Below are 14,833 nucleotides of genomic sequence, written 5' to 3' on the forward strand. Positions count from 1 at the left end.
GAAGGCAGGGCAAGGACAGGGACTGATGCCTAAAAACTCATGGCTGCTCGGTCTTGCTTTCTTTTCCCCAAGCATGGATCAGCTTTCATCAGGCCCTGGAACTCAGAGGCCCCATAGGTGGCACAACCCCACCATGCTCCAGAAAAGACATTCTGTGGGTGCAGATATCCCAGTGTCCGCTGAGACATAGCAGTGAGAATGGGACCTGAGTGTGCACTCAGCAGGATCTGTGTATGGGCCCTGAATGGCACAGGGCATGCACTGGCCCAACCACAGGGCACACACTGGGGGATCTTCTCTCAGGCACCAAGCTCCTCTGTCATTCCCAGAGCCGTGAGGATGAAGTGGCCCTTGTGCTCCAGGCAGCACCACTGCTCCCCAAAACCAGGCCAGGGCCTTCCCACATCTGCACACACCTCGGGGCCCTGTGGTGTGGGGGTACTTTGCTTTCACACAGACTGTACATGCTGCCAGTGCCACGGGACCAAGATGGAGGATGGGGCTATTGCTCCATGGTGTGAGGGTGGGGGGACCTCTCCACAGGCCAGGTTCTCTGGGAGGCAGTGCTGGCTCAAGTGGCAGCACAAGGGCAACAAGCATCAGAACCAAGACCACCAAAGCCCACGACAACAACAGCTCCCAGCTCTGTACTGACCCCTCACCCGGGGCCTCTGCACAAGCTCAGGCCTAGCATAGCCCTGCCCCAGCTCTGCTGCATGTGTGCCTGTGCCTGGCCTCGCCTAATCTTTTCAGCCTGGCCTGGCCAGCCTCCTAGATGGCCAGATCCATCACTGGATGGAGCCTTTAGCCAGGCCTCTCTGGGGTCTGGCCTTAGCCTGCGCCCCAGCCCCAGCTCTCACCCGGGGACCGAGACCTTCTACACATAACACATCTATTGCCTGGGTTAGAGCAATAATCAATAGGTGCTCCTGAGCCAGAATTGTCTCCTGGCTAACACTGAAGTCTGAGACGGAGGAGCACACTCACAATTTGGAGATTCACTTTTGTCTTGGAAATGACAAAATCCTTCTAGAGAACAGGTCAACTTGTTGATTCCATCTTTCCTATTCCCAGCCTGCAGCATAAGTTACCTGAGGAGAACAAGAACAACATTTTAAAAGACATTGTCCACATAGCTTCTCATTGTCTCTGAAAACCATAGATAACAGAACTCTAGGATATCCTAAGTTAGAACAGACAAACAAGGATCATCAAGTCCATCTCCTCTAGCTTCACGCAGGATTACCTGCAAATGATACCACAGGTCTGAGAGTGTTGTCTGAATTCTTCTTGACTCCAGGCAGGCTTGTTGCTGTGACCACTTCCATGGGGAGCCTTTTTGAGTGCCTTAACTCACTTGCCATTCACTGCTTGGTAAAGAATATATATATTGACAGAAACGTCCTCAGAGAATGGGAACTGTGATGGGGTGGGAGGCACAAGCAGGAAATGTCTTGTGGTGAGTGAAAGACAAGGGAAAAGGGAACGTGTTTGGATACAGTCAAGGATCTTGCTCAGCATTATAGCCCCACAGGCCAGGCTCAGAAGGGGCCCAGCACCAGAGCAGAAACGGACAATGGTGTTCCTGGTACCCCCTCCGCACCCATGCTCCTAAGGAGAGCAGGAAGCAGAGTTTCTTTCGGGGGCTGGTCACTCCCCACAGTGACAAAGGGGGGCCATTCCCCATAGCCTTCAGAGAGATGAGGAGAAGGTAATGACAGAGAGGATGATGTGCCAGCCGGGATGGTCTGTTAAGCTCAGAAGAATGAATTCAGCCCCAAAGGTCCTGTTCTCCTTTGCCATGGCTCTAAGGTTTCAGAAGGGGATGATGTCAGACTGAGGTTTCATGTTGTAATTTCAGCAGTAGTAATTTGAGACAAGGCTGAGTCTCGTGCTGCCTTCCGCGAGGGCACAGAGGAAAGAGGGCCCATGGCTGCCCCCTGCTGGGAGCTGCCTCGGCCAAGCTTTTCTTTCTCCAGGTTGCTTCAATTCTTGCTCTTGCAAGCAGACAAAAGAGTTTCTTCAAGTCTGAGGACATCAAAACACCACATTCAACATGCTTTGTGAGACAGAAGAAGCTTCATCAACTTGCCTGGTCTCGGCATTTTCAGCCTACAGGACACCCAGCTTGTCCCAGACATGCAATCCCCCACTGCCGCAGGAGCTGGTCATTATGACACTGCTCCCTGTGCAGGGGCTGAGGATGATCACACATGCCTCCAGCTCCCCTGAGGAGACGTCAACAAACTCAGTGGGCTGTAGGTCTTCATTTATCTCTTGCTCTGATTGCTTGCTGTGATGAACATGGAGAGCTCTTGGGCCTTTGGCACTAAGGGCTGCTCTATTTGTTCTGTCCCTTAGGCACAGGCTTTGGACATGAACTGGCTGAAGGTCTGGAGGTAACCTGGTGGCTGGGATGCAAATCCAGTTTATTGACTGACTCATTGAAGAGAGAGAAGAACCCTGCAAATCTCTGTCAGAACTACTTCTAGGGGTCTCTGGGCTGGGCTGGCCAGGGCTCCAAGCAAGCTGCTTTAACATGGGCTGGCAGGAATTTACTCACCTTGGGGCTGAGGGGCTGAGAGCCAGCCCCTAGGGGAGTCTTATCTCCCAGCAGACTCTGCCCTATTCTGTCAGACCAGGAAGAGAGGAAAGTAGAGCCCTGCGGTCCAGGTCAGCCAGTCGGGGTCAGCCCTCTCTGCACAGCCACAGACACCATCCCGTTTGAGAAAGAGAATATGGCTGTCAGCTCTTGGAGTGAACAGGGGAAGCAGCGCAGCCAGGGGAGAGCTGAGGGCCCCATCCCAGAGCTCTGCCTTGCACAGACACATCCCCTCCCCATCCGGGGTTGTTGCTCAGCCAGGGCAGCTCCCTGCACCAGGGTGTCACTCACAGCACAGAGGTACAAGGCGCTGTCAGAGAGCTTAACTTCCTTCAGCCGCAGAACACTGTATTTCCCATCAGTGTTCAGCTCCGTGGTGAAACGGTCCTTCTGCTTGGTGCCCTTTCCTGCTTGATAAGAAATCAGCTGAGGGGCTTGTCCCTTCTTCTGATGATACCAGAGCAATGCATCAAATGTGGAGCTCTGGTATGTGCAATTGGTCTGGAAGGTGTTTCCCTGCTCCACGGTGACTTGTCTTTCTTCCTGGGTGACGGACACCTGCCCCATGGTTTCTGGAAGAAAGAGAAGGTCAGCAGCTCTGTGAGGAAATCTCCAGGCAGTCAAACAGGAGTGAATTCAGACCTGTGGGAGATAAGTCTCCCTGTCCTTTACTGGGCTGGAAGGTCCTGAGGCCGGGGCACAGCAAGGTGTTTTGGGGGCAGAGCTAAGAGCTCCCTGGCCAGAGCGGACCCTGTGAGAGCTGTGCTGTGTGCCTGCTCCTCCTGCCTGCTCTCCTTCTGCCCAGAGGACCAGGGCACAGCCTGTCATGCCTGGCTTTGTGTGCTGGATCCAGCATCCTCCAGCAGGTTGAGGCGCCCATGCAGCTACTGGGAAAAGGTTCAACCTGCTTCCTCATCCCTGTCATCTCAGGGTGCTCCAAGGCTCAACAGTACAAACAAAGCTGAGGTGAGTTGTGGCAAGAGGGAGCCCTGGCTGTGCTGACAAGCAGGAGGACATTGGAGGCCATGGCAGGAACATATCAGGCAGAACACATCAGGCAGAAGACAGACTGGACACCCTGGTAATGTCCATGGGAGGAGAGCTTTCATGTCCCTGTATCCACTTGGACACAATCCGGCTGTTTCTGTAGGAAAGGGAGAAAAGAGGGACTGCAGAGACTGATGAAATCTTCTCTGGTGACAGTAGGTGGACCAGAAGAGAGAGGCAGAGGGAAATAGACAGAAAGGACACGAAACACAGGAGACGCGCCTCAGGTCTCTCCTCTCTGTATTTTCTTCTCATTTCAAAGAATAACAGCATCTAGAAGGAACCGGTCCAAGAAGCAGAAACGGGAGCCAACATTTACCAACACTTTCCCTGTGATTCAAGAGTTGGTCCCCACATAAACATGGTAAGGCTATGAGGGCTTCCTGGGGAAAGAAGATTTATGTCTTGATTAAAAGCCAGCACTTACCCAGCAGTTGCCCCAGGAAGGCAGTGAGGACGAGATACCCGCGGTGCATGCTGAGACCGACCCTCCTGTTTGCTGAGGGAGAGAGAGTCAGAAAAGCACCTCCCAGCCCCGAGAGAACAGAGCTGCCGGAAATGACTCTGCTGGGGGAACAAGGGGAGATTCAGTGACGAGAAATGTTCTGGTCTGACTGTGCCCAAAATGCTCCCTGGGGTTTCTCCCTCCTCCAGCAGGAGCAACCATTGAGGATTGTCACAGTCAGGGGTCCTGGGAACTCTGGGGGCCACATCAGGGGAAGGGGCTGCTCTCATCTCCTCTCCCAGAGGGGTCCTCACCTCCTCAGCTACAACTGCCTTCTCTTCTGCACACGCATTGCTTGGCCATGGCTGATGTCAGGGCAGTCTTGCCCACTGAGCTTGTTCTTTTTACCCTGGGGTCCTCTGCTCCATGAGGATGTTCCTATTTCCTGTGTGAGGAGAAGACACCTCGATTTCTCTCCCACATCCCCAGAAAGAAGGGAGGAACCATGCTACGCAGCAGCCCAGGGTTTCTGGCTGTGTCCTGTTCTGGTGGGATAACGTAGCATTTGCAAGAGGAATGGGGCTCCAGTGGGGTATGGGATGCGAAAAGCCCAGAGGGGACAAGGACAACCTGTTCCATAGGCTAAAGGGTGGGGAGTCATCAGGGAAAAACATGTGGGTTCAGTGGGTCACGTGCACTCACACTGATGGGCCACAGAGGGCACCCACCCACGGCCACATCGCTGGCACTCTCTGCTTCCCTGATGCTTGGGCCGCCTCTATCACCACCCCTAACACCTTGTCTGGCTTGGCAGCACCTGGCTAGTTGTGTTGTCTTCCCCCATACCTCCCTCAGCACACCTCAAACGTGGAGCTCTCAGACACCCAAAGGAATGACACTCCAAGCCCTGCAGACCCCAACTGTTCCTTTTATACCCCCCAGGCAGTGTGAACTTTCTCCCTCTCTCCAAAAAAATTTACCGCAGGAAGCAGTAAATCCACTTAACTGTGTTGTTGTGTCTCCTCCCACCTTCATCTGCACCTCCAGCCTCCTTGGTGGAAGGTAGCGTGAGAAGCTGAAAAGTCCTCGACTTCGTCTAAGCACTGTTCTGCAACAGCCAAAACATCTGTATCTTTGGCTGATAATTCCCCTTTCCAACCTTCTGTTTTCTTCCTCTAAACTTCCAGCCCATTCCTTCTCAATTTTCCACGTTGCAGCTAACAACCAGCACACTCCTTCCTTCCTTTTGTCTTTCCTTACCATACACGCATCCTTCCATTTATTAAATTCATTCCCTGAGGCATTTGGATTGTGGTGTATTGACCTTAGCCACTCCTGCTTTGCATCTTGCCATCCATTTCCAAGAAAACCCTTCCACAGTGTGGCCCATTTATCAAGGGAACCATTCCTTATTCTAACACAAGGATCCTGCTGACTACACCCAGGTCTGTCTCCCAACACTACAGAGCACTGGCAGGTTCTTTAGGGATCCTTGGCAGAAGGAGGACTGGCCACAGGTTGTGGTTATAACTAGAGATTTATTATTACATAAGAAATTACTAGAAATACTAAAAATTACTACAAAATCCTAAAGATTACTACAAATAAATTACTAGTTGAATTACTAGAGTGATAACACTAATGCCCTTTCTCACCACAATGGTGGGTGTCTCCACATGCTGGGGCCAGTGAGAGGGAGAGACAAGGGGGCAGGGGTGCACCTTAACAGCCCCCTTCCACATTATGGATATTTGCCTTACTGTTGGTTATGCTAACCACACTGCCAGGCATCAGGAGCAGGGGCTGCCACTCACACCTGGCTCACCACAAGCCCCACGTGTCCTTGCTGGGCAGGCTCAGCTCAGAGCTCCATGCAAACTGTGACGAGAGGGAGCTGCTCCTCACAGCACCCGCACCTTCCTGTATAAAGCTGCATGCTGCAGGCACCAGTGTGGTTTCAGCGCACACAGGTAGACAGCGCTGTCCTGGAGCTTGGCATCTTGCACGTGGAGAAGCACCTGGGAGTTCTCCACGGAGAGCACAGAGGAGATCCTCCCGGAATGCACATGAGGCTTGGACTTGCTCACCTGCAGCAAGAACTGAGGAGACTGGGTCGGGCGCTGCTGATACCAAAAGATGTAGAAAGCAGAGCTGCTGGTGGAGAAATTGCAGTGCAGAGTTGCGTTGTGTCCCACCTGGATGGTGGTTTCTTGTGCAAACTGCAGCACAGAGTCCTGTGCATGACCTGCAAAACCAGAACAGCATTTCAGCACTGCTTGAAGGTGTGTCTGTTCTCCCCCTCTCTCTCCTGTGTCTATCATTTCACCAACTTGCTCACTGTCTCCTCTCTCCATCTCCCTTTTCACGGGCTGTAAAATGCTGAGCTAAGTACACATGCACTCTTCTTTCTTCAGATGCTGTTTAATTCCCATACCCAAGTCTGTCAGCTTACCGACTTTTTAGCAGTACCTCGCCAGGCTTTGAGTCCATACATACCTATCAACAATGCATGTAAGAATGCTAGGCATCTGCAAAGGAAACGTGCAGATGCTCATTCATCCCTGTACACTCGTTGCCCCTGACATCTCCCAGACTGATTCCTGTACCTGTCTGCAGCCCCTGCTCTCCCTACAGAAAACACCTGCAGTTCTTCCAGGGAGGCAGGACTCCAATTTCCCCCCTCCAGAAATGATGGGATGCCATCTTGCCCCTAGCTTGCCCTCCTGAATGTCACATCTCACCAAAGTCTGACAGTGCCATCAAGGCTGCCAGAAAAAGCAGGACCATGTCACGCGCTCGCCTTCACAGGGTGCCCACGGAGTGCCCAGAAAGAGGGAGCTCAAGCTTGCGAGTTCACTTCCCCCTCTGCCAGCTCAAAGCAGCCTCTGAACCTCAGCACAGAGGGCGGAGCAAAGCTCTCCCCCTGCTGCTCCTTGGGGCTCACCTCTGCCACAGCAAGGCTCTCAAGAGAGGGATGGACCAGTGGTTAAAGCAGTCAGAAAGGAATCCAGCCAATCTTTGCTGTGCCCCAGGTTCCCCATTGCCAGTCACAGGTTTTCCAGCACCGCGAGCTTCACACTTGTGCCATTAGCTCACAGCTGCAGGCCTGTGAAGGCCAGGACATTTCACTTGGTCAGCGGTAAGGCAAAAGGACACCAACATGGCCACTGTGTGCTTTCCTCTTTTTGCCCCTTCTGGCAGGTGGGCAGCCCCAGCAAGGGGCAAGTGTCCCCAGTGGCCTCCCACTGCCATCCAGAACCCAGCCAGACACAGAGGCCTGCACCCAGCTCTACTGTCAATGGAGAAGGGATGCCTTTTGCTGCCCTTCTTCCCTGTCCCTGTCCTCTTCTTCCCTAGGGGCTGCGTGGATGGAGGTAGGACCAGGCACAGACCCAGGTACCCAACTTTCTCTGCCAGTCTGGTTATACTTCACCTCTTCCCTGGGCAAGGGGGAAGGCTCTGCAAGGAAATATCTCCATTGACAGAGCCAGCTCAGAAAGCCCCCCCCAGGCAGAGCCTCATTCTCCCTCTGGCAGGGAAGGACGCCCCACCACAGCCCTCTGCTCAGCAGTCAGCACCTCTGCACACACAGACAGGAGTGAATCCTGCTCCAAGGGCACACCTTCAACGGCACTGACTAGTGCAGCAAACTCCTCAACGCCTCAGTCCTTTGGCAAGATCCAAGGTTCCAAAAGGTGTCACTAGAGGCAGTGTCCAGCACAGACATTTGTGGCATTGCCAGGACGTCATCTCAGCGCCAGAGGTGCTGGATTTGGGCTTGGGACAAAGCCTGTACAACAAGCTCCTGAAATGAGACCACTGCAGAAAACAGAGGAAACCCAACGTGGCTGTTCCGATGCTCCCTCGGGCCCGTGCTGTTTAACTCCGGGCCCTGCAAGGGGACTTCCAAGCACCGGCAGCGCCCCCACGTGGCTCCGGCTGTGGCTGTGCCCCCGCCTCGCCCCCGCCCCACCTGCCCGGCCCCACGCACTGCGGGGCACCCCCTGACCCCCCCAGCTCCGCAGGCCGTTGGCTGCCTTTGCTGCAAGGGCGCGCTGCTGGCTCGTGTGTGGCTGGGTGCCTCCTGCACCCAAAACCCTTTCCTGAGGCTCTGCTTCCTCGGCAGCCAGCCCCCACCCCGCATTACTCTGGGGGGGCTTCCTGCCCAAGAGGAAAATCCTTTTCTTTGCTCCTTTGCACCATCCTGAGGCTCTGGTCAGCCCCCTTCTCCAGCCTTCCTGCATTCTCCGAAGCCCCCTTGTGACCTACGCTGTCACCACCTGTGTGCCCCGGTTGGGGACCATGCACAAACTGGCCAAGGGTGCCCTCCTTCCGACTGCTCGTGGCCTTAATGAGAGCAGTCAGCAGGACTGGATGCCTCTGGCATTGCCAGCTGCTATGGTGGAAAGGTGGAATTGAGGATCCTGAGCACAGCGAGGAGGAAGCACAACAGACTTCATGCCCTGGACTTCTGGAGAGCAGACTTTGGCCTGCTCAGGCATCTGCTTGGCAGTATACCATGATACAAAGCACTGTAGGGCAGATTGGCCCAAGAAGGCTGGTTAATATTCAAGGATCACCTCCTCCAAGCTCAGGAGCGATGCATCCCAACAAAGACAGAGTCAGGCAAAATGCCAGGAGACCTGCGTGGATGAACATGGAGCAACTGGCTAAACTCAAACATGACAGAGAAGGCCACAGAGGGTGGGAGCAAGGACAGGTAACATGGAAAGAATACAGAGACATTGTCTGATGAGTAAGTTAGGAGAGCTAAATCTGCTCTAATTAGATTAGAGAGCTTATCTCTGCTCTGCTTCACTGAGACCCCACCTGGAGTGCTGTGTTCAGCTTTGGGGTCCCCAGCATGAGAAAGATATAGACCTGTTAGAGTGGGTCCAGAGGAGAGCCATGAAGATGATCAGAGGGGACCCGTCCAGCACTTCCGGTGAGTCTTCTGCCCTCACTGATGCATTCCTGCCCTAGAAATCCTTGGACATTTCATCCCAGCACTCTAAAGAAACCATTGCTGTGGAATGGCCATGGCCTAGATCTGGAAATGAAAAGGCAGCAGTGCAGGAAACCAACACACAGACCATAACATTTGTTGGAATGGTTTGCATTCAAGATGAGCTTGTCAGAAAATTGTTACCTCTGCCAAGGGTGCCCCTGGGCCTGCGGCAATGAAGTACCAGTATAAAAGGCAGCCCAGCTCCCTGCTCTCTCATCCAATTCTCTCGCCTCATCCTCCTTGAGAACCAGGTGAGTCTGAAGCCCTCTATCCTCCTCTTCTGAACTAGAAGGGATCTTGCATCAATAGACATCACATCTGATGGTGGTTCAGTGCTATGCTGGGTCTTGGAGTTCCTTGCCATGGGAGAGGGGTGGAGAGAGACATTCTGTGTAGAGAGAGGCTGGGACATGGTGCTGAGGCAGCTTTTTGGATTACGCGCTATGGGATTGTCTCATTGGTTCAGGCTGCTCTTTGAAGGGCCCTGTCAGGACAAAGCGATGAAGACCATGAGCCTCCTGGCAGAGCCTCCACATCCACCCTCAGCAGTTGTCTTGGCTCCTTTGTTTTGGGTAACAGGGTTGCTCCTCACCTACCCACGCGCTCTGCTTCCTCTCTGCCCTCTCTCCCAGGTGCATCTCCAGCCCCAAGACATGTCCTGCTACAACCAGTGCCTGCCATGCCAGCCCTGTGGCCCGACCCCACTGGCCAGCAGCTGCAACGAGCCCTGCGTCAGGCAGTGCCAGAACTCCACCGTCGTCATTGAGCCCTCTCCTGTGGTGGTGACCCTGCCCGGACCCATCCTCAGCTCCTTCCCGCAGAACACTGTTGTGGGATCCTCCACCTCTGCTGCCGTTGGCAGCATCCTCAGCTGTGACGGAGTCCCCATCACCTCTGGCTGCTGTGACCTCTCGGGCATTTCCAGCCGCTACGGTGGCAGAAGGTGCCTGCCCTGCTAAAGCCACTGGCCATGGCCCTGGGGTTTCAGCACGACCATGGTGCTGGACAATAGAAGGAGGAATCTTCAGGCCATTGCTTGCAGAATGACTGACCTTCCTCACCAGAGGAGGTAACATTGGCAGGAGCCAGACCAGAGGCTACCCCGAGATTTCTGAAAACATGGCCCATGTCTCTCCTTCCATCCCTCCACCTACCTCTCTCTCCCTTTTCTTTGTGTTCTTCTTCTCCCATGGGCTGTGGGGCTCCTCAGAGACCGCCCTCCCACTGCGGTAACAGCAGACACACGACCGGCACGATCTGCGCCATGGGCAAGGGACGCTGTCTCTCAGTTGGTCCTGGTGATCCCTGCACTGAGGGGCCTCTGCTCAGAGTGACCTGCTTTTCCTCTGTACACTCATTAAAGATTTCTGCATCCCAGCCTTGGCTGTAGATGGTATTTTTCCTCCGTGTATGCCCTCCTGAGCTGCCCAGGGAGAATTGTTTTGCCCTTGCTGGGTACAAGATGAGTGTTTAAGGAGCCTCTTCCCCACCCCCAGAAGAATGGGAGGTTGCGACACGCTGCAGAGGGTCCTCTCTTGGGCACTGCCCCTTGCAGCTGCAGAAGACATCCCTGGCTTTCACAGAGCAAGGGGCAATCTACCCTTGCCTTGCAGCGTCTCTGCCCACAGCTCCCCCCGTCCTGCAAACAGAGAGCACAACCTCTGCTGTCCTCACGGGAAAAGCTACGAGTCTGTGGGAGGCTGTGGAGGCTGGGCACCCTGCAGGCTCTTAGGAACGGGCTTCCTCTTGCTCAGGATAGTGCTGTGCTGGGTAAGCAGGTGGGGACAGAAGACGGATGACAGATGTGGGGAATGGGTGGAATAAGTGCAGGGATGCCCCACCGCTTCTACTCCACCTTCATCTCCCCTCTTTTGCCCCACCTCAGGGCTATGGCCAGCACACATGGGCATGTGCGGCAGGAACATGTGTCCCATGAGGCCCAACTGCCCCCAGCACAGCACTTGGCAGGGCCCAGGTGGCACACATGCAGGGCTGACACACTTCACAAGTCAGCATTGGTGTTAGCCGTAATGGACCATACACGGCAATCTCCAGTCCCTGAGGACCCTGCACCCCCATGGGCTGGGTCAGTGCAAAGACAGCAAGCAGTTTGCATGCCCCCACGCTGCTCTGTGGTGCCCTCTTGCCCCCAGGCATGCAGCAGCTTTCCTCAGGCCCAGGACCTGCACTCACAGGGACTTCCTCACGCTCCTTTCCACTTTTCCTGACCGTTTGGTTTGCTCCCACTCAGGGAGAAGGTTGTTTCTCTCTTTCTTCTTTCCGTTATGTAGAGGCTATCTTCAGGATGTTTGCAGCGCTCTGGTGCCCAGCTGCACTTCAAGGATGCCCGTTGTTTCCAGGCCCAGTTCGACTGCTGGCAGACATTTCTCCTGTCAGTGCTTTGCAGCCCCCTGATGTCTGCAGCTTCTCATTAGAGCCTGGTTACCTCTGTAACAGCTCCCATCAGCAGGGCACGCTGTCCCTGCTCGATTACAGAGCTATTTCCTTAGAGATCCACGTATGGCCCTGCTTGGTACAGCCTTGTCATGTCCAGAAGGAATCAACCATGCAGGCAAGAGAGAAGAGCCAAAGGTGTGCTGGGGTAGACCCTTTGTCTTTCCTGGTGTCAGAGGAATGGAATCAGCCACAGCTGCAAGAGAACGTAACCAGTTTAGCCCAGGTGAAGGAATGGCACTGCCAGGGCTAAGGTGTGGGGTAGACCACAGGAAAGAGACCCAGGCAGAGCTCTGAGAAACATTTCTGGTTTGTTGGGATGGCCCATTGCCCTGGAAGGGCTTGGCCTGTGTTGCAACTCAATACAGGACTGGTAGATCCTGGAGACATTGGTTTCTTAATTGCCCTACTGTTTATTGCCTACCTTCAATGCCCCAGGCGACTGTTAGCAGGATATAAACCCTGGGTGAAGTTCTGGGTGGGTGTCATTGGCAAATGGATAAAACTGTGGGTGGGATCTGCTTCTGTGTTTGCATGAGGCAGCTTAGCTTGGATGAGACACCCACTAAGCTGAGCAAACCCCTCATGTGGAGCTGCCCCTTTGCCTTCAGGAGAACCAGCCTGACATGGGCTGGGTGGGAATCTGTCCCCTCTGCGATGCATTTCTGAGGCAATGCTGGCAGGCCTTTATAGACAGGTGTGAGGAGATGGGCCTGGCTCCGGCACTGACTCCCAGGAGGACCTGGCAGTGTCCAGGGGTGGAAATCCCTCACTGACAGGCACTATCAGGAGCCTCACAGCAGTCTGCTTCTCCTATACATCCCAAGGTCTTCAATGGACAGCCACGCTGAGGCACTCCAAACATTGTTACCTTGAATTAAACCAAGGACCCAAACTGTCCTGATACGGTCCTTGCTGGGGCCTGAAGTTGGCAGTACCAGAGGGTGATTGTTGCAGCGTGAGGAAAAGGAGGGCTCAGGAGAAAGGAACTGTGTTTCGGTGCCTCTCCCCTGGACACATCTCTGCCAGGCTGGTGCCATCTCCGTTCATCTGCACCCAGGCTCCAGACCCTTTCAGCAGAACTGGAGTGCCTTGGAGGGGCCGGGCTGGCGGGGGAACCCCCGGGGCTGCGGGGCGAGGTGGTCCCGGCGGGCGGAGCGGCAGCGCCCCCTGGGGGCTGTGCCCCTGCCTCGCCCCCGCCACACACGCCCGGCCCCGCCCGCCACGGTTCCTGCCCGGCCGCAGCCCCGGCTCCTCTCCCCGTGGCTCTCAGGGCGCAGTAATACACCGCCGCGTCCCGAAGCCGGGGCTGGGCGAGCCACAGGGCGCTGGACCGGCGGTCTGCTGCCACCGATAGCCGCCCTGCCGGGTCCGTCACATCTTTGGACCCACTATAAGCCCACACGAGGAGTGCGGGTCCTCCGACCGGGAACTGACGGTACCAATAGATGTACTCGTTTGACTGGATGTTGGGGTGTGAGCAGATGATGTTGACGCCAGTGCCCTCGGTGGTCTCTGCCCGTGGCTCCTGCTGCACCTGGGCTCTGCCTGTAGCCACTACCAAGAAGAAAAGGAGGAGAAAAATCAGAAAATGGCTTTTTTTTGCACTGAAAGTATCACGCAAGGGGAGAGGAGAGAAGAAAACGGTTGACAGCTGATGGGGGCATTTTCTCAGAAGAAAGCACACAAAGGCATTTCTCCGGGAATGGTTATTTGGGGACCAGGTCGGAGCAGGGCTGTTTGGAAGGAGGGTCCGAGCCGAGCCAGGAGGAGAAGGGAAGCAGGCAGGAACGAGTGGGGGTGTGCCGAAAGGAGAGGAGGAAGGCAGGGAGCAAGGCAAGGTGGGAGGGAACGGCCGGCTGAGCTCGCTGGAGGCAGACGGGACGGCTGCAGAGGGAGGACAGAGGGGAGCGAGGTCCGTGAGAAGCCGGCGGGCCAGCAGCGAGGGCAGCCCCGGCCCCCCGCAGCCCCCGTCCCGGCCCCGCCGCCGGCAGCCCCGCGCACCCAGGAGCACCGCGGCCAGCCCCGCCAGCCCTGCGGCCCGGCCCTGCCGCATCCCGCCGCTCCGCCGCCCGCGCCGCGCTGCCCCCGCCAGCCCCGGCTCTGCTCCGCCCGCGGCGCCTCCTCCCCGCCGCCGCCGCCCGGCGCCGCCAGCTCCGCCCCGGGGCCGCTCGGGGGCTGGCCCGGGCTGCGAGTGCTGGGCGCCTGGGGGCGGGCAGGGCTTGGGCTGCTGCCAGCGGGGCTCTGCCCGTCCTGCAGCCCAGCCCGGGACGCGGAGGCGAGTGCGGGGAAAGGCTGAGGCAGCTCCTTCGGCACGGGAGAGGAGAGGGGAGGGGAAGGGAGTGGGAGACTTGGTGCATGGAGCAGGGCATCACAGCCCTGGGGAAGATGGACACCACTTTGTTGAGGGAGACATTGGCAATGGATTGGGTTTAGAGGAGGAAATGTAGCCAGCTCTCTGCAGAAGCCAGCTGCATGAGAGATAGCGAATCCCAGAAGAAGCTGTGATTGTGTAGGGCCAGAGCAGGGCAAACGAAGGGTGAGCGCCACTTGTGCCAAGGAAGGGAGCAGGAGCTCAGACCACAGGCCTCCCACCAGACTGGAGTACTGCAGTGGGTGGCAGATGCACACAGCTTGGTCCTAGGCCATGAGTGAGAAGAGGACATCCCAGTTTAGGCCCACTAGTGGAGGCAGAGGAGCGAGAGCACACAGCTGGAAAAGTAAATTGTCCTATCTGCAGAGAAGGCATCTAAAAGCGTAAGAGGCATCCTGACCAAGACATGGCATATGTCAGTGAATGGGAGGTTTCCAAAGATAAACTACAGGGAAGGATGCAAGGGCTGGTTGGGCTCCACCATCACGAGTGTATTCCCAGTCTGGATCAAGAGGTAGATGGCTGAGTCCAGAATGAAGAGCAGTAGCTCTCAGCTCTCAGCCAAACCCAGCAGCAACAAAAGAAACCACTCTGTAGACCTTCCCCTCACCCCTGTGGGAAGATACCAGGGGCAGGAGGAAGGAGGAGATGGAGTTGCTGCTCAGGATTCAGGGTCTTCCACCACTCGATATCTTCTGAGGAAAAACACAGCAGGGCCTCAGCAAGCCAGGATGTTCCTTCAGAGACAGGAGAAAGTGAGATCAGAACCTTGAAGTTCAGGAGAGCAGAATTTTCTTCCTTTGCTGTGTGAACATGTACCTGTCTGTGTGTGCCCAAATATACTCCAGTATGCATCCAGGAGTGTCTGTGAGTGCACCCATGAGTTCATGCATCTTTTTACAT

At 55.5% G+C, this 14,833-nt stretch overlaps 2 protein-coding genes and 1 long non-coding RNA gene across 3 annotated transcripts in view; 1 reads left to right on the forward strand and 2 right to left on the reverse strand.

Moving 5' to 3' along the window:
• The window catches only part of LOC310885820 (M1-specific T cell receptor alpha chain-like), a 373,370-nt gene that overhangs the window by 328,355 nt on the left and 30,182 nt on the right, over positions 1 to 14,833 (reverse strand). The gene's annotated exons all lie outside the window — the stretch shown is intronic.
• Positions 403 to 6,997, reverse strand: LOC310885880. Its single transcript, XR_014575001.1, has 3 exons — positions 6,836 to 6,997; positions 4,077 to 6,339; positions 403 to 3,174 (listed from the first exon to the last, which is right to left on the reverse strand). It is a non-coding gene; the product is annotated as an uncharacterized lncRNA (long non-coding RNA).
• Positions 7,931 to 10,150, forward strand: LOC310885825 (feather keratin Cos2-3-like). Its single transcript, XM_083809634.1, has one exon. The coding sequence runs from the start codon at positions 9,465 to 9,467 to the stop codon at positions 10,059 to 10,061; it is 597 nt and encodes a 198-aa protein (XP_083665760.1). The 5' UTR covers positions 7,931 to 9,464; the 3' UTR covers positions 10,062 to 10,150.

This window comes from Anser anser (genome assembly GCF_964211835.1).
Source record: "Anser anser genome assembly, chromosome: 23".
Lineage (NCBI taxonomy): Eukaryota > Metazoa > Chordata > Aves > Anseriformes > Anatidae > Anser > Anser anser.